We start from the raw sequence: 24,759 nt of genomic DNA on the forward strand, positions 1-24,759 counted from the left end.
CTGGTAGAATAATTGACTTCTCACAAATTAATAATAAAAATAATAATAATAATAATTAATAATAGAATAGCTGTTGATAAATAAATAATTTGTAGTGTATATTTTTTATTTTCATCATTTATTGAAAAGCTCATTGTAGCATTCTAGTACTAACATGTATTATAGAGACTAAAACAGGAATTAACTATTTGTAGGGCAAACAATGTTTTTTTCTGAAATAAATTGTGCAACGTGAGACAATGAAATTAAGACAGGAAAGTAAATCTGATTTATGATATCTTTTATTTGCTGCTGATCTGAAGAATGTCTGTGTTAACCGACTTTTCCTGTGATCTCACATGTTTCAGATGGGTTATCCTTTTTCGTCACTTTGTAACTGCATGTCTTCTCATCAAATACAGATTCGCATTCGTCTGTATTAAACACTGGAGCAAATGCCCTGTTATGGAGAAAACAAATAGTCATTCAAATACATAATGAATATCATCTTATTGCCATGCTGTCTGCATGATGGCTTCAACTACTCAGTGTTTCATCCTAATTATGGGCCTAGGCAGGATCACCAACCATCAGTTAATGTAGTGGAAGTCAGTAAAATGTAATTGGTTAGTAATAGAGATGTGCGCCAACCCCCGGGTTTTGGTTTTGGATCTGTATCTCCTTGAAGGTTTTGGATCTGGATTTGGTTTTGCAAACCACCCTCAATTGTTTTGGTTTTGGATCTGGATTTTTAAAATAAAAAATAGATAAAAAGTTTTAAAAACAGCTAAAATCATGTGATTTATGCAATCAAAAATCCGAAATTAGGATTTAAGTTAATTTGTCAAAGCACATATGAAGAGTTTGACATGAATTGGAATGCATATATAGGTATTGTTCTACTGGGTACATTTAAAAATCATGAGGAGTCACAAGGGGGGAGCAGATTACACCTGGTTGTCACCCTTCCAGTGATGACACCAAAATGCCAGCTCCTCCGCAGTGACAGGAAGCCGGGTGTTGGACAGTGACATTGTCGTGCAGTACCTGGCTCCTGTCACCGAGGAGGAGATGGCAGTACAGGCACAGTGTCCAGGTGCAGTCCAGCATTACCGGGAATGCTGGGCATGCTCCCAGAATAATGTAAATGGGGGCTTCCAGCATAGCTATGCCGGATCAAAAAGGACATGGCCATCCCACGAAGCCACAATCCATGAGGCCACGTATGGGGATGGGCTATTTACTGCAGCAGGTGTTGCTGATCCCGGTAACACCGCTGGCCGCATGTTGTAACAGGCAGCCTTGATCCACACCAATGTGTTGTATTGCCAGAAAATATGGCTCAGATATCATCCTTTCAGAAGACTGCATTATAGCTCTAGAATAATCTGACACTAGGCCAGATTCAGACAGTCTCACAAGCCACCACTTGCTCTTTCCTGGACGATGTTATGCAATTGCGCATGCGTATGCATCGTAGTGTGCATGCGCGAACTAGTCCGAGCGATTGGGAAGCAATCGCTCGCCCAGCAGAGACAGCCCAGCTGAATGAGTGACCGGTCAAGCCGTTTGTGGGTGGTGACAGGGGCAGGCCACTGGAAACGGGGGAGTGGAGCTGCGAACGCAGGCGTGCCTGAGCATCTTAACGCTGTTTCAGAGGCATGCATAATTAACAGGCAGCGTCATAGTACTCGTCACCTGGTTGAATTATACACTGAAGTGCTCGCAATGCTTGCGGCAAGGTATAGTCAGCCTCAAGCGCTGCGAGCACATCCGAAGGTGCTTGATTTACCAATGTTTTCATGCACTTCCAGGAGATGACGTGCGCAAGTGGGCGTCTTATGAATGGCTGCTGCATACACAAAGTGATCGCTTGCCAAGACATAGTGGGTGTGCTAATGCCTTGCCGCGCGATCGCCTGCCTTGCTGGGCGTGCGCTGGATTTGCATACACTGGGAGCGAGCGACCACATCTGGCAATCGGCTCTGAATCAGGGCCACTGTGTATAGGCTACTGGTACGCTTTAATTTGACCATATTCTGAAAACTTTACTGTTTTCCGCAAAATAAAAAAATTATTGTTAACATTGTAATTAATATGAAGTTGGGGGACAATATACAGCAATAGTATTAAAACTAGGGATGAGCAGGTTTGGTTTTCTGAAATCCGAACCACCCCGAGCCCCCCCGATCTGAGCCGGGAACCATGTCCGGCTCGGGTTTTCCCGCCTGACTCGGAATTGAAATCGAGGCAAAACGTCATCATCCCGCCTTCCGGATCTCGCGGGTTTTGGATTCTATAAAAGGTCCCCACGTCGGCGCCATTTCTCACTCCGGCTGTGGACAGTGAAGAGGGGGGGTGGGAGCTAGGGCTGGCTGGGCTGTGTTTTGCTGCTGTTGTCCATAGGGGCTGTGTCCACTCAGTCCATAGGGGCTAACTGGGCTGTGTTGTGCTGCTGTTGTCCATAGGGGCTGGCTGGGCTGTGTTGTGATGCTGTCATAGGGGCTGGCTGGGCTGTGTTGTGCAGTCAGTTGTCCATAGGGGCTGTGTCCACTCCAAAGTCTATAGGGGCTGGCTAGACTGTGTTGTGCAGTCCCATAAAGGCTTTAGTCCTAATGGGGTGCTGTAGTGTTGTCCAGGAGGTGATCTGTCCATCAGGGGTGCTCCCCCAAAGTGCACTCCAAAAAAAAATGTTTCTGTGTTTGTGAATTGTGTGCGCAGTAGCTGCACGTGCATCAACAAAGTAGCGCCAAGCGTGCGCCTGTGTCATAAGTAAAGGGCCGGCTGGCTTGACCGTTAAAGGGTGGTGTAACCCTCAAAGTGCACTCCAAACAAAATAAAAAATTATTTTCTGTGTTTGTGAATTGTGTGCACTGTGGTTGCACGTGCATCAACAAAGGAGCAGTGCCAAGTGTGTGCCTGTGTCCCATAAGTCTGTTAAAGGGTGGTGTAACCCCCAAAGTGCACTCCAAAAAAAATTAAAAATTATTGTTTTCTGTGTTTGTGAATTGTGTGCACTGTGGTTGCACGTGCATCAACAAAGGAGCAGTGCCAAGTGTGCGCCTGTGTCATAAGTAAAGGGCCAGCTAGCTTGTCCATTAAAGGGTGCTGTAACCCCCAAAGTACACTCCAAAAAAAAATATATATATATTTTTTTGTGTTTGTGAATTGTGTGTGCAGTAGCTGCACGTGCATCAACAAAGTAGCGCCAAGCGTGCGCCTGTGTCATAAGTAAAGGGCCGGCTGGCTTGACAGTTAAAGGGTGGTGTAACCCTCAAAGTGCACTCCAAACAAAATAAAAAATTATTTTCTGTGTTTGTGAATTGTGTGCACTGTGGTTGCACGTGCATCAACAAAGGAGCAGTGCCAAGTGTGCGCCTGTGTCCCATAAGTCTGTTAAAGGGTGGTGTAACCCCCAAAGTGCACTCCAAAAAAAATTAAAAATTATTGTTTTCTGTGTTGTGAATTGTGTGCGCTGTAGCCGCTCGTCCATCAAGAAAGGAGCAACGCCAAGTGTGTGCCTGTGTCATAAATCAAGGGCCGGCTGGCTTGACCGTTAAAGGGTGCTGTAACCCCCAAAGTGCACTCCAAAACATTTTTTAAATTCTTTTCTGTGTTTGTGTGCGCCTTTGCCACACGTATATATCAATCAATATAACATAAATGGAGGACCAAACTTTGTCCCCTAAAAATAAAATAGGGAAAGATCAAGAACCACTTCCTCCTAGTGCTGAAGCTGCTGCCACTAGTCATGACATAGACGATAAAATGCCATCAACGTTGTCTGCCAAGGTCGATGCCCAATGTCATAGTAGAGGGCATATAAAATCCCAAATGACAAAATTCAGGAAAATGACCTTAAAAAAACATTTTAATCATCTGAGGAGAAACGTAAACTTGCCAATATGACATTTACGACACGGAGTGGCAAGGAACGGCTAAGGTCTATCCCTATGTTCATGACTAGTGGTTCAGCTTCACATGACGATGGAATCCCTCCTCCCGCTACAAAAATCAAACGAGTTAAGCTAGCAAAAGCACAGCGAAGAACTGTGCGTTCTATGCGTTCTAAGAAGATATCACAAATCCCCAAGGATAGTCCAAGTGTGGTGGCGGTTGCGATGCCTGACCTTCCCAGCACTGGATGGGAAGAGGTGGCTCTTTCCACCATTTGCACGCCCTCTGCAAGTGCTGGAAGGAGCATCCACAGTCCACTTGCTGATATGAAATTGAAGATGTCACTGTTGAAGTACAACAGAATGAGGATACTGGTGTAGCTGGCACTGAGGAGGAAGTTGGCGAGGAGGATTCTGATGGTGATATGGTTTGTTTAAATCAGGCTTCGGGGGAGACAGTTGTCCGTGGGATGAAAAAGCCCATCACGGTCATGCTTGGGCAGAAGACCAAACATTCCACCTCTTTGGTCTTGCAATATTTCTATCCAAATCTGGACTACAACTGTCTTGCCATATGTACCATATGTAAAGGTGAAATAAGTAGGGGTAGGGACGTTAACCACATAGGAACATCCTCCCTTATACGTTACCTGCAGTGCATTCATAAAAAGTTACTGTCGAGTTCAGAAACTTTGGCTAAGACCGTAAGCAGTCCAGGGACACCTAAATCCCTTTGTCCTGTTGTATCCAAGCGCCTGCAAACCACACCGTCAACTCCCTCCTCATCAATTTCCTCCTTAGTCAGGATCGGAAGTAGTCCTGCAGGCCATGTCACTGGCATGACTGACTCTCCTATCCAGGATTCCTCCGGAGGATCCTACATTGCTACGCCTACTGCTGCTGCTGTTGCTGCTGGGAGTCGGTCATCATCCCAGAGAGGAAGTAGGATTACCACTACTTTTACTAAACAATTGACCCTCCAACAGTCCTTAGCGAGGAGGACGAAGTACAACAGCAGTCATCCTGAAGCAAGACATATAACTGAGGCCTTGACTGCTATGTTGGTGTTAGATGTGCATCCGGTATCCGCTATTAGTGTAGTGGGATTTAGACAATTGATGGAGGTAGTGTGTCCCCGGTTCCAAATCCCGTCTAGATTCCACTTCACCAGGCAGGCGATACCGAGACTGTACAGAAACCTCAGAAAAAGTGTCCTCAGTGTCCTGAAAAATGCGGTTGTACCCAATGTCCACTTAACCACGGACATGTGGACAAGTGGAACAGGACAGACTAAGGACTATATGACTGTGACAGCCCACTGGGTAGATGTATCACCTTACGCAGCAATAACAGCAGTGTCACCAGTAGCAGAATCTCAGAAATGCCAGCTCGTTCCAAGGCAGGCTACGCTGTGTATCACCGGTTTCAGTAAGAGGCACACCGCTGACAACCTCTTTGAGAAATTGAGGGAAATCATCGCCCAGTGGCTTACCCCACTTAGGCCCTCATTCAGAGCCGTACGCTCTGAGCAGAGCGCACGCTCTGCATGAGGGCCGGGCTCCTTTTTCATGTCACCACCCACAGGCTATACGAGCGTGCATTTTGATGGCCGCGATGGTCGAGACCATCGCGACCATCGAAATTGCGAGCCGGAGCCTGCGGTTGAGGTTTTCAACCGCAAGCTCCGGAGTGATTTTGGCTCTATCAGAGCCAAAATCACTCCCACTGACATCACTAGTGATGTCAGTGGGCCGGCTTCTGACGGGAGGCGTTCCCGTGGGAACGCCCCCGTCAGGGAGGCACGCCCCCGGCACGCCCACCAAAGGGGGCGTGCTGTCAATCAACATTGACAGCACGCCCCCTTTGATCGGACACAACGAGCGAAGGAAAGTCCTTCGCTCGTCGTGTCTGGCGCATGCGCACGACGGAGCTCCCTCCGTCGTGCGCATGCTCAGTGCAGACCATCGACCCACTTGCGAGCGTACAGCCGCTCGCGAGTGGGTCTGAATCAGGCCCTTAGACTCTCCTGGGGATTTGTGATATCTGACAACGCCACCAATATTGTGCGGGCATTACATCTGGGCAAATTCCAGCATGTCCTATGTTTTGCTCACACAATAAATTTGGTGGTGCAGAATTTTCTGAAAAGCGACAGGGGCACGCAGGAGACGCTTTGGATGGCCCAAAAAATTTCTGCTCACTTTCGCCATTCAGTGACTGCGTGCCGAAGACTGGAGCGCCAGCAAACACTCTTGAACCTGCCCCGGCATCACCTGAAGCAAGAGGTTGTGACGCGGTGGAACTCAACCCTCTATATGCTTCAGAGGATGGAGGAGCAGCAAAAGGCCATTTAAGCCTATACATCCACCCATGACATAGGCAAAGGAGGGGGTATGCACCTGACTCAAGCGCAGTTGAGAATGATTTCCGTGTTGTGCAAGGTTCTCCAGCCCTTTGAACTTGCCACATGTGAAGTCAGTTCAGACACTGCCAGCTTGAGTCAGGTCATTCCCCTAATCAGGCTTTTGCAGAAGCAGCTGGAGAAAGTGAAGGAGGAGCTAAGAAGGAGCGATTCCGCTCGGCATGTGGGACTTGTGGATGAAGCCCTTCATTCGCATTACCAGGATTCCAGGTTGGTCAATCTGTTGAAATCAGACCACTACATTTTGGCCACCGTGCTCGATCCTAGGTTTAAAGCCTATGTGGTGTCTCTTTTTCCAGCCGACACAAGCCTGCAGGAATCGGTATGAAATATCGCTGGCCGCATGGCCGGCGGTTTGATTCCCGGCAGCACCTGGCCGACAAAAGCAGGGTTCCCGGCAGCGGAAGCCCGACAGCGCTGGAAATCCCGATCGTCGCTAAGGTAGGTAATAACTAACCTAACCCCCTAACCTTAACCCTAACCTCCCCCCCAAGTGCCTAACCCTAATCCCCCCTCTAAGTGCCTAACCCTAACCCCCCCTTCCCCGCTGCCTAAACCTAAGTCCCCCGGGGGGGTGCCTAACCCTAACCCTCCCTCCCCCTAGCCTAGCCCTAGCCTTCCCGGCGGGGTGCCTAACCCTAAGTCCTTCCCGGGTGCCCTAAACCTAACACTCCCCCCCCCCACGGCTTTCCGCTCACAGCACCAGGCATCCCTTCGATCGGGATGCCGGGCGCCAGTCTCCCGGCGTCGGGGAAATGTCCGGCATCTACATCCAGATGCCTGGCATTTCACCCTCGCCGGGATATGACAGTCGGGAAGCCAGATGTCGGTTTTAAGGCAGCCGTTTTCCCGATTGTATACCAGCCTGCAGAGGTGCAAAGACCTGCTGGTGAAAACACTGTCAGCTGAAGCGGAACGTGACACGTCAACAGCTCCTTCTTCATTTTCTCCCGCAACTGGGGCTGCCAGGAAACAACTTATGTATCCTAAGCAACCCGCTGGCGGTGATGCAGGGTAGGCAGGACCAAGTTTGCACATATGGTCCAGACTGAAGTACCTGGCAACAATTTCTGACATGTCTTCTATCACTGCATATGATACAGTCACCATTGACAGAATGGTAGAGGATTACATCGGTGACAGCATCCAAGTAGGGAGGTCAGACAGTCCGTACCTGTACTGGCAGGAAAAAGAGGCAATTTGGAGGCCCCTGTACAAACTGGCTCTATTTTACCTGAGTTGCCCCCCCTCCAGTGTGTACTCCGAAAGAGTGTTTAGTGCACCCTGGAACCTTGTCAGCGAAAGGCGTAGGAGGTTGCTTCCACAAAATGTGGAGAAGATGATGTTCATAAAAATGTATTATCAACTCTTCCAGGGAGACCAGCCTCCAGAACATACAGAGGGACCTGTGGTGGTGGATTCCAGCGGGGACAAATTAATACTCTGTGAGGATGAGGATGTACACAACACTGAAGAGGGTGAGGAATCGGTGGATGAGGAGGATGAGGATGACATCTTGCCTCCGTAGAGCCAGTTTGTGCAGGGACAGATTCATTGCCAGCTTGTTTTGTGGGGCCCCAAACGAACCAATCATTTCAGCCACAGTCGTGTGGCAGACCCTGGTGCTGAATTGATTGGTTTGTTAAAGTGTGCATGTCCTGTTTATACAACACCTCTTTTTTTACTTTGCATTATGTACTGTTTGGGGCCTAGTTTTTCAAACTGCCATCCTGTCTGCCACTGCAGTGTCACTCCTAGATGGGCCATGTGTTTGTGCCGCCCACTCGTGTCGCTTAGCATAGTCATCCAGCTACCTCGGTGCAACCTTTTGGACATAAGAACACTATTGTGAGGTTTGATGTGTTCAGACTGGAAATAGACTGGAAATTAGTGGAAATTAAGGTTATTGAGGTTAATAATAGCATAGGAGCAGAAAAACCCACAAATTCTGTGATTTTAGCTGTTTTTATGCTTTTTTAAAAAAAAATACAGATCCAAAACCCAGAACCCAAAACACCGAAGGGTGGTTTTGGCAAAACCTATCCAGATCCAAAACACGAAGAAAGATTCAGATCCAAAACCAAAACACAAAACACGAAAAGTGGCCGGTGCACACCCCTAATTAAAACATGAGTTTATTTAGCTATTAGCACAACATTATTAAAGTCAGGTGTTAGATATTAACAATTATATGGATACTGCAGTGTGTACGGCACGTCCAATGTATCGATTACAATGCATCGCACTGTCACTGGGTACAGACATTGGACCTCATTCAGACCTCATTGGACCTCACACGCTCGCAAAATGGTCGATGTTTTGGTCCTGCGCACACGCAGCGGCCGCACTGCGCGTGCGCAAGCCCGGGAGCGAGAGAGAAACTCTCTCGCTCCGAAGCTCACTACAAAAGGGCTCGGCTGTCGATGATGATCGACAGCTCGGCCCGTTTTGTAGGCAGGGGGGTGGCTACACAAACGGAGGTTTTCCTGACGGAACGCTTGCCGTTTTGTGGGCGGCCGCACTGACATCAGCAGTGATGTCAGTGGTGAGCTTCCTGCTCGATCAGAGCAGGAAGCTCCCTGGGGCTTGTGGTTTGCCGAGACCCAACCTTAGGGTCTCCTCACAAGCCCCGATGGCCGTGGTGGTCTTGACCATCGCGACCATCACCCTGGTCGGTCGCTAAGCTGTGGGTGGTAACCCACAGCTTAGCTAGCGACCAGGAGGCCGCATTAAAGAAATGAAGCGGCCGCCCTCATTCAGAGAGAGCGACCGCTTCTTTGGACCGCCTGTGAATGAGGGCCATTGTGTAGTGTGTACCCAGCTTTATACCGTTGCATGCTCAGCTGCTTCAAAATGACAGGTGGTAAAAGTAGTATTATAATAGTCTGATGAGGAAATAAAGGCATACATGCCTACCCTCCCGGTTTTCGCGGGCGGCTCCCGATTTTTCGGGTAACCCCCCACACCCCCGGAAGGGTAGGCATTTCTCCCGCATTCTGCCCACTTCCTATTGAAGTGGGCAGAATGAGGAGAATACCCGCGGTGATCGCTGGTCTCCGTGAAGGGGGCGGGGCTTAAGTTGTGATTCTGCATGAATCACAGCATTTGGCCCCGCCCCCTATGTAAATTTTACCCAATCGCGGCAGTTTTGCCGCGAGGGGCGGGGCTTAATGACGCAAATAGTTAGGCCCTCCCCCATCGGCCCCCTGCTGCTTCTCTTACCCGGGCTTCTCCCGGGAACAGATTTTTAAAGGTAGGTAAGTATGAATTAAGGACTTAGGGATCTATTTACTAAGCATTGGATGGAGATAAAGTTGATGAGATAAAGTACCAACCAACCAGCTCCTATCTGTCATTTTTCAAACACAGTCTGTGACATAGTAGGTAGGAGCTGACTGGCTGGTACTTTCTCTGTATACTTTATCTCCATCTATGGCTTAGTAAATAGACCCCTTGGCTCTGTGGGCCTGATTCAGACCCGGACGCTATGCTGCGCTCGCTCGCATTGAGCTTTTTTTTGCAAAAATGCGCATGCGTATAATGCGCAATGTGCATGCGCAAACCAGTCAGTGCGATTTGAAAGTGCTCACCCGTAGCCCGTAGTCGGGCCGCTATTTTGAGTGACAGATAGTGCCATTTGTGGGTGATAACAGTGGAAGGTGCTTGAAAACGGGGGTGTGGATGTGCGAACGCAGGTGTGCCCGACCGTCAGAACGGTGTTTAATGGGTGTGCATAATTAGCAAAGTAGCGTCATTACACACGTGACTAGGTTGTATTTTATCCTGAACTGCTCGCAATGTTGTGGTGGGAAAAGGCTACCACAAGCGCTGCGAGGAGCTCCGATGGCTCTCGATGTTCCCGATTATTCCTGCAACTGCCGGAGATGACGTGTGTTGCGAGTGGCAAAGGGGCGTCTTTACACAGGTGCGAGCGCATAGTGCCACCGCTCGCTAATACTTAGTGGGCTGTTTTACACGACGCAGTGCGAGCGCATGATTTAAATATTCGTCCCCTTTTAGCCAGCGAGCGGCCGCAAACAGCGACCGGGTCTGAATCAGGAAATCTTCACAAGGCTGGAGAAGTCCGCACATAGAACTATAGGAGCCTGTGGGAATTTGTGTTGTAATATCCAATAAAGAGCAGTTGTCCTGTTTGTCACGTCTCCAGGAACTCAGGACCTCATTCAGAGCCGGACGCTATTTGCGGACAGTCGTTCTGAATAAGGCGCTGGCTATTTAAATTAAGCGCTCGCTCTTTGCGGTCTGTTGACGCCTCTATGTCTGAACGAGCGAACGAAACACGCGCTCGCTATTTTGAAAAAAACGCCCCCGGCCGCTCGCATCATACGTCATCTCCGCTATTTATTAGATTAATCGAGTACATCGAAAGGCGTCAGAACTGCTCGCAGTGCTTGTGATTGGATTTTCCTACCGCAATCATGCGAACAGTTCAGGATAAGAAACAACCAAGTGACGTGGTCGATGATGCTGCTTTGTTAATTATGCACACCCTTAAAACGCCCGTTTTGACCGTTTGGCACGCCTGCGTTCGGATCACCACTCCACATTTTCAAGCACCTTCCCCTGTTACCACCCACAAACGCCTCATCCTGTCACTCAAATTAGCAGACATTCGCTATTTTGCGAGCACACGATTTCCGACCGCACTGGCTGCTTCGCGCATGCGTATTACAACCCATATGCATGCGCCGATGTGCGAACATCGCTCGGAGTGAACGAGCGGCCGCTTACGAGCGGCTCTGAATCAGGCCCTCAGTCGTATTGTGCGCTCTCCTGACCTGACTGAGTAATAGAGGAAACCAATAACAATAGAACAGTATTTTGGAGAAACAGGGCAAACCGAGGCATGGCTTGGATCCTCCTGCAAATACCAGATCAAGCAATCCAGTAATGTGAATGGAGATGGTATTAGCTCTAAAAAACAAGGTAATAATGACACCCATCCAGGAAGAGATCTAGAATTTTGTCTAGAGAGTTTTATCAGAAAGAGAAAATATATATATACTTTGCTTTTCTGATTATGGGGTAAATTTACTAAAGGTTGATTTGGCATTTTGAGTGATTTGAGGTGCAATTTTCATTCGATTTGGCTTCGATTTTGCTTTTGGGTATTTACTAAAGGCCAAATTGAATTTTAAAATCAGACTTCAAATCGAATTTTGAGTCAAATCGGCCTCAAATCGACCATCGGAAAAACATTGGTACTTTTACGTAGCCCAACACACAAAACCTTTATTTACTATCATTCGATTTGAAATCGACCTCTAAATCGGACTTCAAATCGAACTTGAAATCCCCAATACAATAGACCTGCTTCATGCTTTCGATTTGGGCATGAGCAGGTCGGATTGACACAGATACATGCAGACATCAGTGAGATGGCAGCGTGTATCTCACTGTAAAAAGCAAATAAAGAGTTACATTTAGAAAAAAATTGACGTGAAGTCTCCCCCCCAAATCAGAACCAGCCCCGAACTGCTGAAACCCAGTTCTGGTTGTACATGGAAAAAATGTTGTAGGGTCTCCATGTACTCAGTACAACCAGTACTAGGCTATGGGAAGCAGAGCTGGTTCTGGATTTACAGGGAAAAATTTGCGTAGGGTTCCCCTGTAAATCACAGAACCAGCCCTGGACCCTTTCTAACGGGGGACTGATGTCACAGCCAGGGGAGCCCTATCACCGGGCCTCCCAGTCACAGCATCAGCCCTGACCATTAGTCAGCCCAAAAAAAGGGGTCTCCCTCTCCAGGGCACCCCTAGCCTGGGCTGATAGTCTGGGGCTATCCCCGCCACCCCTGGGCGGTGGGTAGTGGGTTGATTGTGTAGGTGTTGTGTAAAAATAGATAAAAATAAACATTGTCTTTCCAGTAGAACTGCAGGTCCCAGCAAGCCTCCCCCGCATGCTGGTACTTGGAGAAACACAAGTACCAGCATGCGGAGAATTAAGGGCCCACTGGGACTTGTAGTTCACCTGTAAAGAAATGCTGCAAGAAACACACACGCCGTACACAGTATAAGTTTAATACATACATACATACACACTCACACATACTCACCTATATTACCTCCAATGGTCCCCTTGTCCAGTAGGCATCCATGGGTTAAAATAAGAAAACGAAAAACCCGACCATCGCATTAAGGAGTAATCATTCTAACCAGAACCAGAATGATTACTCCTTCCCGAATGAAGCGCTCCTTTGAAGCTCTGCGTCTGTGCCTTCATTGGCTGAGAGAAGTCAGGCCCCGCCTCTCAGCTAATGAACAGCTCCCTCCATTGAGTCAATGGTGGGAGCCACAGGATAAACTTTAGCTACCCTGCGGCTCCCACCATTGAGTACAATGGAGGAGCCGTTCATTGACCTCTCTCAGCCAATGAACGCACAGACACGGAGCTTCAAAGGATGAAGCCGCGACTGTACGCTTCATTCGGGAAGGAGTAATCATTCTGGTTAGAATGATTGCTCCTTAATGTGATGGTCGGGTTTTTCGTTTTCTTATTTTAACCCATGGATGCCTACTGGACAAGGGGACCACTGGAGGTAATATAGGTGAGTATGTGTGAGTGTGTATGTATGTATGTATTAAACTTATGCTGTGTAAGGAGTGTGTGTTTCTTGCAGAATTTCTTTCTTTTTTTGAAGGGGTCTCCAACTCCCCAGGGATCCCTGGCCTGGGCTAACTAACGGTCAGGGCTGATGCTGCAGCTGCGGGGCCCGGTGATAGGGCTCCCCTGACTGTGGCATCAGTCCCTTGTTAGAAAGGGTCCAGGGCTGGTTCTGTGATTTACAGGGAGACTCTATGCAAATTTTTCTCTGTAAATCCAGAACCAGCAATGCTTCCCATAGCCCAGTGCTGGTTGTACTGAGTACAGGGAGACCTTACGTAATTTTTTCCGTATACTTAGTCAACCAGAACTGGGTTTCAGCAGTTCGGGGCTGGTTCTGATTTAGGGGGTGAGCTCACCCTTTTTTAAATTTAATTTGAACTCTTTACAACACTTTTTCCAGGTGGATACATGCCGGCATCTCACTTATGTCTGCATGTATCTGTGTGAGAATGAACTGCTCATGCTGAAAGTGAAAGCATGAAGCAGTTCGTGTGTCCGGGATTTGCAGTTTGTTTCGAAGGATTACCCTAACTGCAGCATAACCCTAACTGCAGCATAACCCTAGCTGCAGCATTACCCTAACTGCAGCATTACCCTAACTGCAGCATTACCCTAACTGCAGCATTACCCTAACCGCAGCATTACCCTAACCGCAGCATAACCATAACTGCAGCATTACCCTAGCTGCAGCATTACCCTAGCTGCAGCATAACCCTAACTGCAGCATTACCCTAGCTGCAGCATTACCCTAACTGCAGCATTACCCTAGCTGCAGCATTACCCTAGCTGCAGCATTACCCTAGCTGCAGCATTACCCTAGCTGCAGCATTACCGTAACTGCAGCATAACCGTAACTGCAGCATAACCCTAACTGCAGCATTACCCTAACTGCAGCATTACCCTAACCCTAACCGCAGTCTAAATCTAACCCAAAAATTCTCTGTCAATATTCTGGCTGTCGACATTCACAATATTGACATTCTGATAATGTTGACATTATGTCAGTGTTGACATTGTGAATGTCAAAATGTTCAATGTTGACATTCTGTACATATTGATATTCTGTACATATTGACATTCTGAATTTTGACTTTCAAACCATGTAGCAAAGGCGTATCTATAATGGGTGCAGGGTGTGCAGTGCACACGGGCCCCTGGGTCCAGGGGGGCCCACACCTCACATCCTGAACCCATATTATTAAGCGCACATCTCTGATTGTATATAGTCTGCGCATGACCTGTACTGCGCATGTGCCGAATGGGTCTGCGATCCTACATGCAGTACAGCAGCAGACTGTCAGTGATTGACAGTCTGCTGCCGTTTTCGGAAGGAGCGGGGGCAGCGACGACCTCCATTTCCCCAAATAGAGAAGTGTCACCGCCATTGGTTGAGAGGGAAATGACCAAGATCTACATCAGCTGACGGAGATTTCTTGGCCTCTTTTGTGCATCTGTGATCACCAGCTTGAGTGATCCCATGGTCACTAAGTTGGCCGAGGATCACGCAGATGATCCGATGTTGTGTCCAGGGGCGCAGCTCGGACCAGTAATGCCTACAGGAGGTGTGACGCTTCCTGCTGCACATTACCATAATAGTGCTATCATAGCTGCTACCATGGTAACAGCTGCAATAGCAATACCATCTGAGCCTGAATCATCCCCAATGTGTGCTAATATTATTACTCAGCTGTCCGGCCGCCGGCGCCATAGACTATCGCGACCATCAACCACCGATGGTCGCAATGGTAATCCCAGACCTCCGTCGCAGTGCTGGGATCGCAAATGCAGCAGGGGGTGTCATACACTTCCTGCTGCATTTGCATCATTGCAAGGATCGCAATTGCAAAGCTGCCTGTGTGCAGATTTGCAATTGTGTTCCTTGCTGAATCAGGCCCATAATTAGCTATCAAAGAAAGCGTCACGGGGGCCCATAGTATAGGGCAGTGATGTGCGATTAGTGTTCACTCTAGGGGGTACATTTGCTAAGATGGGAGTTCTATTAAGTGATGTTGCCCATAGCAACCAATCAGATTCCAGGTATTATCTTCTAGAGGGTGCTAGATAAATGAGAAGTAGAATCTGATTGGTTGCTATGGGCAACATCACTTCTTAAATAGAACTCCCATCTTAGTTAATTTACCCCCAGGCCCGGCACCAGGCACATCTGCGGGCACCCTATAAGGGGGCATGGCTGAGGAAAAGGGGTGTATCTTTAAGACGTGTCCCCTTTTCATCACTCTTGGGGGTATGCCCGGCAGTTACGGGCATGCTGTTCTGCCCCCAAGCGCTGCTGTCAGTGTGAATAGACATAGACATTAGCATCCATTCACGTCTATGACCGCCACACAACAGTTTTCCCCACCCTCAAGCTGTTTAAGCGTGGCGCTGCGCCGGAGGGCAGGGTGCTTTCTGACTTTTAGAAATAGGACAGTACGAAGCGCCTGCTAAAAAAGCCTAGCGGGAATGCTATGCAGTCAGGTGAGGCAGGTTAGCAGAGCCTTTCCTGTCATACAGTACTTACAGTATGTATACTCCAAAGTTTTGACTATAAAAACGATAAAAAAACCTAAAAAAACTCTGGAATATAAAGTATATGGCAGGTGAGGCACTGCCTCTCCTGTCTACCTTTTCTGCACATCCCTGATCAAAACAAACACCAAATTTCCAGCACCTTTGTATAATGCCCACATGAAACCTCGGGTTCATATATGTATCTGTAAATCTGGCTCTGATGCTATCCAGTGCCACCCCAGCTATTTACCTCACCGCAAGATCCCTGTTTTAGGCTAACCTCTAGTTTAATTGATTTATTTTTTTTGATTATAACAATAACATATTAGTTTCAAACAGAAGCAAAAAGTTTTAGTACATACGTAGAACAACATCTCAGGCCGCTTTTGGAACATGAGCAATCCATACAATCTTCTGTCCACTCAGTGCCTATTTTATGCATTGTTTCTTTAGTCTTACAGCCTAAAAGATAAATACACCAGATTAGATACACAATTTACATAATTAGCGATATCAGATGTGTAAATGTGCATTCAGGGCCTGTTTCAGAGATGTATGCTAATAACACAGCCTCTGTGTGCAAATATACTAATGCCGCAGGAGGCGCCTTGTGTACATAGACGCCTCCTGACAGCTTCTCTGATCCGCTGCTATGTCCGAGGATGCAGCATTGGATCATCTGCGTGAACATTGGTCATCTGTGGAAACTCTCAGGTTACTCAGGAGGACCAGGGAATTCATGCTGCTAAAGCCAGTGAAGCTGCATCCAAGGATGCAGCCACTGGCTTCAGCAAGCCCAAAAAATGAAGACAACACATACCGTTTTCTATAACACTGCCTGAAACCACCTCCGCTTCACCTCCAAACAGGTGCAGCCACTGCAAGCGATCTCACAGAATGAGATCTGCACATGCGCAGAGTTTGCGCACATCTATGAAGTAGGCCCTAAGATAAAATCACATTCACAAATTCGGTCAGACTGCAATGCTGATTTGCTTAAGCTGCTGGAGCAAAGTGGCAAATGGAATCGGTATGACAAACTGCCGGACCTAAGTCCGGTGTATGAAATACCGATGCCGGAAGTCCGGCAAATGAAGATCCCGACGGATCCTGGTAAGTATCCTAACCTTGCCTAAACCTAACCCCCCCTATCCGCACCCTAAACCTAACCCTCCCGGTGGGGTGTGCCTGAACCTGACCCCCCCTTCCGCTAGCCTAATCCTAAACCTCCTGGTGGGGGTGCCTAACCCTAAGTCCCCCCGGGAGTCCTTAAACCTAACCCCTCTGCGGCTAACAGGTCCCGGCACCTGGCTTACCTACGTCCGGTATGCCGGGCATCGGGATTTCGGCATGGGGCTGATGATAGGCATCGGTATTGTGGCCTGTTGATTGAGAGGGTGTGGCAGAAAGCATTGCAATGCCCGCTATATTATGCAGAGAGCATCTCAGTGAATGCCATATAATGCAGGAAGCATTGTAATGCACGCCATATAATGCAGAGATCGTCACAGTGATGCCATATAATGTAGAGAGCATAGCAGTGATAACCATATAATACAGGGAGTGTTTCAGTGAACATCATATAGCGCAGAGAGAATTACAGTGACCACCATATGATACAGAGAGCATCACAGTGTCCGCCATATAACACAGAGAGAATTAGTTGCCGCCATATAATAGAGAGAGAATTAGTGACTGCCATATAAAACAGAGAGTATTGCAGTGACTGCCATATAATACAGAGATCATTGCAGTAACCACCATATGACACAGAGACAACCATATAATACAAAGGGATTTACAGTGCCAGCGATATAATACAAAGACCCTCAGTGACCCACATTTAATACAGAGAACATCACAGTGTCTGCCATATAATGGAGAGCATTGCAGTGACCACCATATAATGCAGAGAGTGTTGCAGTGACTGTCACATAATACACAGAGCATTTCAGTGACCACCATAAAATACAGAGGGCATCGCAGTGACCACCATATAATACAAAGAGAATTACAGTGACTGTCATATAATACAGAGAGCATTGCAATGATTGCCATATAATACAGAGATCATTGTAGTGATTACCAAATAATTCCAGGAGCATTGCAGTGACTAATATATAATAGTGCATCACACAGACCACCATATAATACAGGGAGCATCACAGTGACAGCCACATAATATAGAGAGCATCACAGTATCTTCCTTGTAAGATATATGTCTAGAGGGAGGTCCCTGTGGAGCTACATAGTGAGCTTCTGCAATGTTCCTCTGTGACAGAAAAAGGAATATACAGTAGAGAAAGGGGCTGGGACTCTGAGTAAAAGGGTGATGTTTGACGCAGGGTTAAGAGACAAGGATAGGAGACAGGAATCGGAGAACTAGGCAGTGGCAAAGAGATTGCACAGAACCACCCTGACTTATGGGAGTGTCATGAGTGTGAATTAAAAGCCCTGTGTTTTTCTGAGTTGTGCTTACTGGGAAGGAAGCCTGATTTTGATGGACGTCTTGCAATTAGCATGAGGCTGGTAAAAGTGCATATACTAATGATGACTGTTGTGGTGCTTGCTTAATCAATGGGCACCATTGATTTACGCTTGCACATGCTAGATCCCTGGCATTAATTGAATGGATATCTGCATTAGCATAAAGTAGGGGTGAGTGGGTTCGGATTTCTGAAATCCGAACCCCCCCGAGCCCCCCCGATCCGAGGCCGATCCGAGTCAGGCTCGACTTTTCCCGCCTGACTCGGATCTGAAATCGAGACAAAACATCATCATCCCGCCTTCCAGGTCTCGCGGGTTTTGGAACCTATATAAGGTACCCGCGTCGGCACCATTTTCTCACTCGGCTGTGGACAGTGAAGAGGGAGGGTGGGAGATAGGGCTGGCTGGGCTGTGTAGTGTAGTGTAGTGTTGTGCAGTGTAGTGTTGTGCTGTGCTGCTGTTGTCCATAGGGGCTGTGTCCACTCCTCCAAAGTCCATAGGGGCTGGCTGTGTTGTGCTGCTATTGTCCATAGGGGCTGTGTCCACTCCTCCAAAGTCCATAGGGGCTGGCTGGACTGTGTTGTGCAGTCAGTTGTCCATAGGGGCTGTGTCCACTCCAAAGTCCTGTGCAGTGTCCCAGTCCTAAAGGGGTGCTGTAGTGTTGTCCAGGGGGTGCTCTGTCCATCAGGGGTGCTCCCCCCAAGTGCAAAAAAATAAATATTTTTTCTGTGTTTGTGAATTGTGTGCGCAGTAGCCGCACGTGCATCAACAATGTAGCGCCAAGCGTGCGCCTGTGTCATAAGTAAAGGGCAGGCTGGCTTGACCATTAAAGGGTGCTGTAACCCTCAAAGCGCACTCCAAAGCAAATAAAAAAATATTTTCTGTGTTTGTGAATTGTGTGCACTGTGGCTGCACGTGCATCAACAAAGGAGCAGCGGCAAGCGTGTGCCTGTGTCCCATAAGTAAAGGGCTGGCTGGCTTGTCCATTAAAGGGTGCTGTAACCCCCAAAGTGCACTCCAAAAAAAAAAAAATATATATATTTTTGTGTTTGTGAATTGTGTGCACAGTAGCCGCACGTGCATCAACAAAGTAGCGCCAAGCGTGTGCCTGTGTCATAAGTAAAGGGCAGGCTGGCTTGACCATTAAAGGGTGCTGTAACCCCCAAAGCACACTCCAAAGCAAATAAAACAATATTTTCTGTGTTTGTGAATTGTGTGCACTGTGGCTGCAAGGGGCATCAACAAAGGAGCAGCGCCAAGCGTGCGCCTGTGTCCCATAAGTAAAGGGCCGGCTGGCTCATTTCTTAAAGGGTTCTGTAACCCCCAAAGTGCACTAGTCTTATTTTCTGTGTTTGTGTGCGCCTTAGCCGCACGTATATATCAATATAACATAAATGGAGGACCAAACTTTCTCCAATAAAAATAAAATAGGGAAAGATCAAGAACCACTTCCTCCTAGTGCTGTTGCTGCTGCTGGGAGTTGTTCATCATCCCAGAGAGGAAGTAGGAACACCGCTACTTTTACTAAACAATTGACCCTCCAACAGTCCTTAGCGAGGAGGATGAAGTACGACAGCAGTCATCCTGAAGCAAAATATATAACTGAGGCCTTGACTACTATGTTGATGTTAGACGTGCGTACGGTATCCGCCATTAGTGCAGTGGGATTTAGACAATTGATGGAGGTAGTGTGTCCCCGGTACCAAATCCCGTCTAGATTCCACTTCACTAGGCAGGCGATACCGAGACTGTACAAACGTCAGAAAAAGTGTCCTCAGTGTCCTGAAAAATGCGGTTGTACCCAATGTCCACTTAACCACGGACATGTGGACAAGTGGAACAGGGCAGACTAAGGACTATATGACTGTGACAGCCCACTGGGTAGATGTATCACCCTACGCAGCAACAACAGCAGCATCACCAGTAGCAGCATCTCAGAAACGCCAGCTCGTTCCAAGGCAGGCTACGCTGTGTATCACCGGTTTCAGTAAGAGGCACACGACCAACAAACTCTTAGAGAAACTGAGGGAAATCATCGCCCAGTGGCTTACCCCACTTAGACTCTCCTGCGGATTTGTGATATCTGAAAACTCCACCAATATTGTGCGGGCATTACATCTGGGCAAATTCCAGCATGTCCCATGTTTTGCTCACACAATAAACTTGGCGGTGCAGAATTTTCTGAAAAGCGACAGGGGCGTGCAGGAGACGCTTTGGGTGGCCCGAAAAATTTCTGGCCACTTTTGCCATTCAGCGACTGCATGCGCCTGTGTCATAAGTAAAGGGCCAGCTGGCTTGTCCGTTAAAGGGTGCTGTAACTCCCAAAGTGCACTCCAAACAAAATAAAAAATTCTTCTTTTTTTTCTGTCTTTGTGAATTGTGTGGGCTGTAGCCGCACCTGCATCCTCAAAGCAGCAGCGACAAGCGCGCGTCTGTCTGTTAAAGGGTGGTCCAACACCCAAAGTGCGCTCCAACCAAAATAAAATAATCTTCTTTTTTTCTGTGTTTGTGTGTGAAATGTATGCGCAGTAGCCGCACCTGCATCCTCAAAGCAGCAGCGACAAGCGTGCGTCTGTCTGTTAAAGGGTGGTGTAACCCTCAAAGTGCGCTCCACAAACAATAAAAAAAATCTTCTTTTTTTTCTGTCTTTGTGAATTGTGTGGGCTGCAGCCGTACCTGCATCCTCAAAGCAGCAGTGACAAGCGTGCGTCTGTCTGTTAAAGGATTACATCAGTGACAGCATCCAAGTAGGCATGTCAGACAGTCCGTACCTGTACTGGCAGGAAAAAGAGGCAATTTGGAGGCCCCTGTACAAACTGGCTCTATTTTACCTGAGTTGGCCCCCCTCCAGTGTGTACTCCGAAAGAGTGTTTAGTGCAGCCGGGAACCTTGTCAGCGAAAGGTGTAGGAGGTTGCTACCAGAAAATGTGGAGAAGATGATGTTCATAAAAATGAATTATGAACTCTTCCAGGGAGACCAGCCTCCAGAACATACAGAGTAACCTGTGGTGGTGGATTCCAGCGGGGACGAATTAATACTCTGTGAGGATGAGGATGTACACAACCCTGAAGAGGGTGAGGAATCGGTGAATGAGGAGGATGAGGACGATATCTTGCCTCCGTAGAGCCAGTTTGTGCTGGGACAGATTCATTGCCAGCTTGTTTTGTGGGGGCCCAAACGAACCAATCATTTCAGCCACAGTCGTGTGGCAGACCCTGGCGCTGAAATGATTGGTTTGTTAAAGTGTGCATGTCCTGTTTATACAACATAAGGGTGGGTGGGAGGGCCCAAGGACAATTCCATCTTGCACCTCTTTTTTTTCTTTGCATTATGTACTGTTTGGGGCCTAGTTTTTCAAACTGCCATCCTGTCTGCCACTGCAGTGTCACTCCTAGATGGGCCACGTGTTTGTGCCGCCCACTCGTGTCGCTTAGCATAGTCATCCATCTGCCTCGGTGCAACCTTTTGGACATAAAAACACTATTTTGAGGTTTGAGGTGTTCAGAATAGACTGGAAATGAGTGGAAATTAAGGTTTTTGAGGTTAATAATAGCATAGGAGCAGAAAAATCAACACATTCTGTGATTTTAGCTGTTTTTATGCTTTTTAAAAAAAAAAATACAGATCCAAAACACAAAACCCAGAACCCAAAACACCGAAGGGTGGTTTTGGCAAAACCACTCCAGATCCAAAACACGAAGAAAGATCCAGATCCAAAACCAAAACACAAAACACGAAAAGTGGCCGGTGCACACCCCTAGCATAAAGTAGTAAAACAGGTTTCCGCAGCTGCCCTCAACTGCAGCTACTTTGTGTGCGTCTCAGAATCAGCCCCATAATATACATTGTAGGGGTTATATAAGATAATATATTACATTAATAATAATTTAACTACTATTCAATTGATCACTCCAGTTGCTGTTCCAGAGGTGTGCCTGCAGAGCAGTCCAAAATTCAATTAAGGGAGCCACACCAACTACCAGTGAGTCCCAGCTGGTGACATTTGGTAGCATTTGGTGTGGCAGTTGGTGTGGCTCACCTATTTGAATTTTGTACTCAGATGCAGCCCCACCCCTGGGACCACCACTCGATCAATCTATATATATACTGGGCGCTGTCACAAATATGTAATCCTCTCCTGTTTTCTAGATGCGATGCGTCATAGATAGGGGAGATAGAACAACAAATAAAAGTCAATCCAACAAAAACGTAAATAATCGTATAGATGAAAAAATAGAGTAGTTACAAGGGCACTCACCAATTGGAGGTGCCCTATATTCCTATAAAGGTTTCTTTATTTCCGTTCGTCAACACCAACAGCATTCATCCTGAGGAAGGACCAGGAAGGTCTGAAACACGTTGATGTTTTATGCAGTGTTGGACTTACCTTATTAATTATTGCTCTGGAGGAATCCTGATCCGGATATAAGGAAACTCCAGACATTCAAGGCTTGTATGTGGAGTATCAAGGGATGCAAAGAAACCTTTTGGGGAATATACATATTTGGTCCCAGGTGAGTTAATCTCCTATGGGGAAAACTTGTATCCCATGCAGTGAAGATATCTTTGTTGGTGTTGATGAACGGAAATAAAGAAACCTTTATAGGAACATAGGGCACCTCCAATTGGTGAGTGCCCTTGTAACTACTCTATATTTTCATCTATCCGATTATTTACGTTTTTGTTGGATTGACTTTTATGTGTTGATCTATCTCACCTATCTATGACGCATCGCATCTAGAAAATGGGAGAGGATTACATATTTGTGACAGCGCCTGTGGAACGCTTATTTTCGTCAATATATATGTGTCTGGAGGAGTGGTGCTCCTAAAGCTTGTACTGGGCTGCAGTCTGAGGGCGCAGGTGGTTTGGATCTTTTGTTTTATTGATTAACTATATATATATACTGGTTTCAGTTAATGTAAGGCCAGGGAGGACAGATCATATGAATACTTTTTGGTGTTTTTGTATCCCGCAGAGCTCATGGAATGTTTTTCATTAGCAAAATCATTGGGGACAGGTAATCTGAATGATTACTGTTCATTTGTATCCAGCAGAGTTCATTTTGCATTAGCATGTAAATCACACTCAGGAATCAAGAAGGGTTCTACTGTAGTTTCACTAACATGTACTTTCAATTAAGGAATTCTGTAAGCGGAAAACTGCAATTACTTAGACAGGACATTGGCAAACCAAGCCTTTCATCTAGGGCTGCATATTAATGATGTGAGGATGCATACCTTTCTCTTAAATAGTGTGTGCAGGATAGTCAGACTTCAAAAAAGATCAAGACCAAAGCCATTTGTTATCTATTTTGACAAGAAAATTAATATTTCTACATTAGCTAGGAACGTCAGAAATCCTAGAAATATATCGGATGTTAGTGTCCCAGTTAGGTGTGATTTGAGAATACCTGGGACATATGGTTTCCGAGATATCAAACTAATCACACCTGACAGCAATGGGGATGCCGTCAGGATGCCGGCGGATGGGATGCCGGACGTCAATATACCAACGCCGGAATCCCGACTCCCGTCAGAATGCCAACGCATTCTTCCCGAGATATGCGGGTTAGGTTTAGGCCAGGGATGGGGGGTTTAGGCACTGACCAGGTAGCGTTAGGGTTAGGCTGTGGGAAGGGAAGGTTAGGGTTAGGCACCACTGGGAGGTGGTTAGGGTTAGGCACCTCCCGGAGAGGATTAGGTTTAGGGTGCTGGAAGAAGGGGTTAGGTTTAGGCACCACCAGGGGGAGGTTAGGGTTAGGCACCGCATGGGGAGGGTTGGGTTAGGGGGGGAGAGGGGGAGGGTGAAGGCTACTTTCCGGTCTCTGTCGGGATCCGAAACATCGGGATGCTGCTGTCAGTCTTCTGACCGCCGGCATCCTGATCGCCGGTTAATTGTATGTATTCCCAGCAAAGTTGTATTTACATTCATTTGATAGCTTAAATAATTGAGAGTATTGTAATCATACAGTAGAATCACCAATAATGAAAAATCCTACACTAAGTAAATTGTAAATGTATGAGTTAAGTGTGTGGATATAACTAATACATATTCAAAATGTGCAAAAAAAAATTGTTACTTCAAATTATTGCTTTCTGATCCACCGGGTGACTCTAATACATGTACAGAAAAACCCCAGAGAGGGGCAGAGAGTCTGTTTAATTTAGTGCACTCTAATCCCGCCCCCAGAAAAGGAGAGTAACAATTTTAAACCAAATTTTATAAGGTATACTCTAAAATCTTGGACTGATATCCTATAATTATTTGAACATCCTAGTATTTAATGAATTATTTTTATAAAAAAGACCCCTAACTGGGTCCAAAGCAAGCAAAATATAAGATAATACAAAGAATTTGAGAAGAAATAAAGAAAGTGATTGAAATTGCTGTGCACAAGTGGGACATTGTGTACAGTTATTTGTACTAAAGTTAAAAGTTAAGTGGGCAGTCCTGGTATGGACCCTAATTTAATGAACTGGTCAGCCAGTTCAAACTTGGTTATGACCTCACTAGGGGAAGTAGTAGAATATTCATTTGGCTCTGCCCTTACTTCATCGGGACTTGGGGATCTGTGCTATCACAATCCTGACACTCATGCAATACTAATCTGGGTATCCAAATTACTGCCTCTTACCATAATCAGAGTGAAAACTCAGGATTACTCTACCTACTGGGGTCTCTGGCATAATTGGTTGACAGCTATGGGATAGGATATATTTCTATTCTTTGAAGCAGCTTAGTGTGTGGCTTAAGAAATTACACCTAAGTCTTAGAATCAATACAAACTGACTATGTGAAAAAGACTCAAAGCTTATAAGTGGTTATTAGACAT

General features: G+C 46.8%; 1 protein-coding gene across 1 annotated transcript in view; it reads right to left on the reverse strand.

Annotated features, from left to right (window-relative positions):
- Nucleotides 1–265: 265 nt before the first annotated feature.
- Nucleotides 266–24,759, reverse strand: part of LOC148541980 (beta-microseminoprotein-like) — a 36,430-nt gene continuing 11,936 nt past the window's right edge. Inside the window, exons 3-4 of the mRNA XM_088473776.1 lie at nucleotides 15,799–15,898; nucleotides 266–439 (exon numbers count right to left, since the gene is read on the reverse strand). Of these exons, the coding sequence (XP_088329902.1) occupies nucleotides 313–439; nucleotides 15,799–15,898 (227 nt within the window). The 3' untranslated portion in view covers nucleotides 266–312. The remainder of the gene's footprint in view (nucleotides 440–15,798; nucleotides 15,899–24,759) is intronic.

Source organism: Taudactylus pleione, unplaced genomic scaffold (assembly GCF_031769625.1).
Source record: "Taudactylus pleione unplaced genomic scaffold, aTauple2 ptg000016l, whole genome shotgun sequence".
NCBI lineage: Eukaryota > Metazoa > Chordata > Amphibia > Anura > Myobatrachidae > Taudactylus > Taudactylus pleione.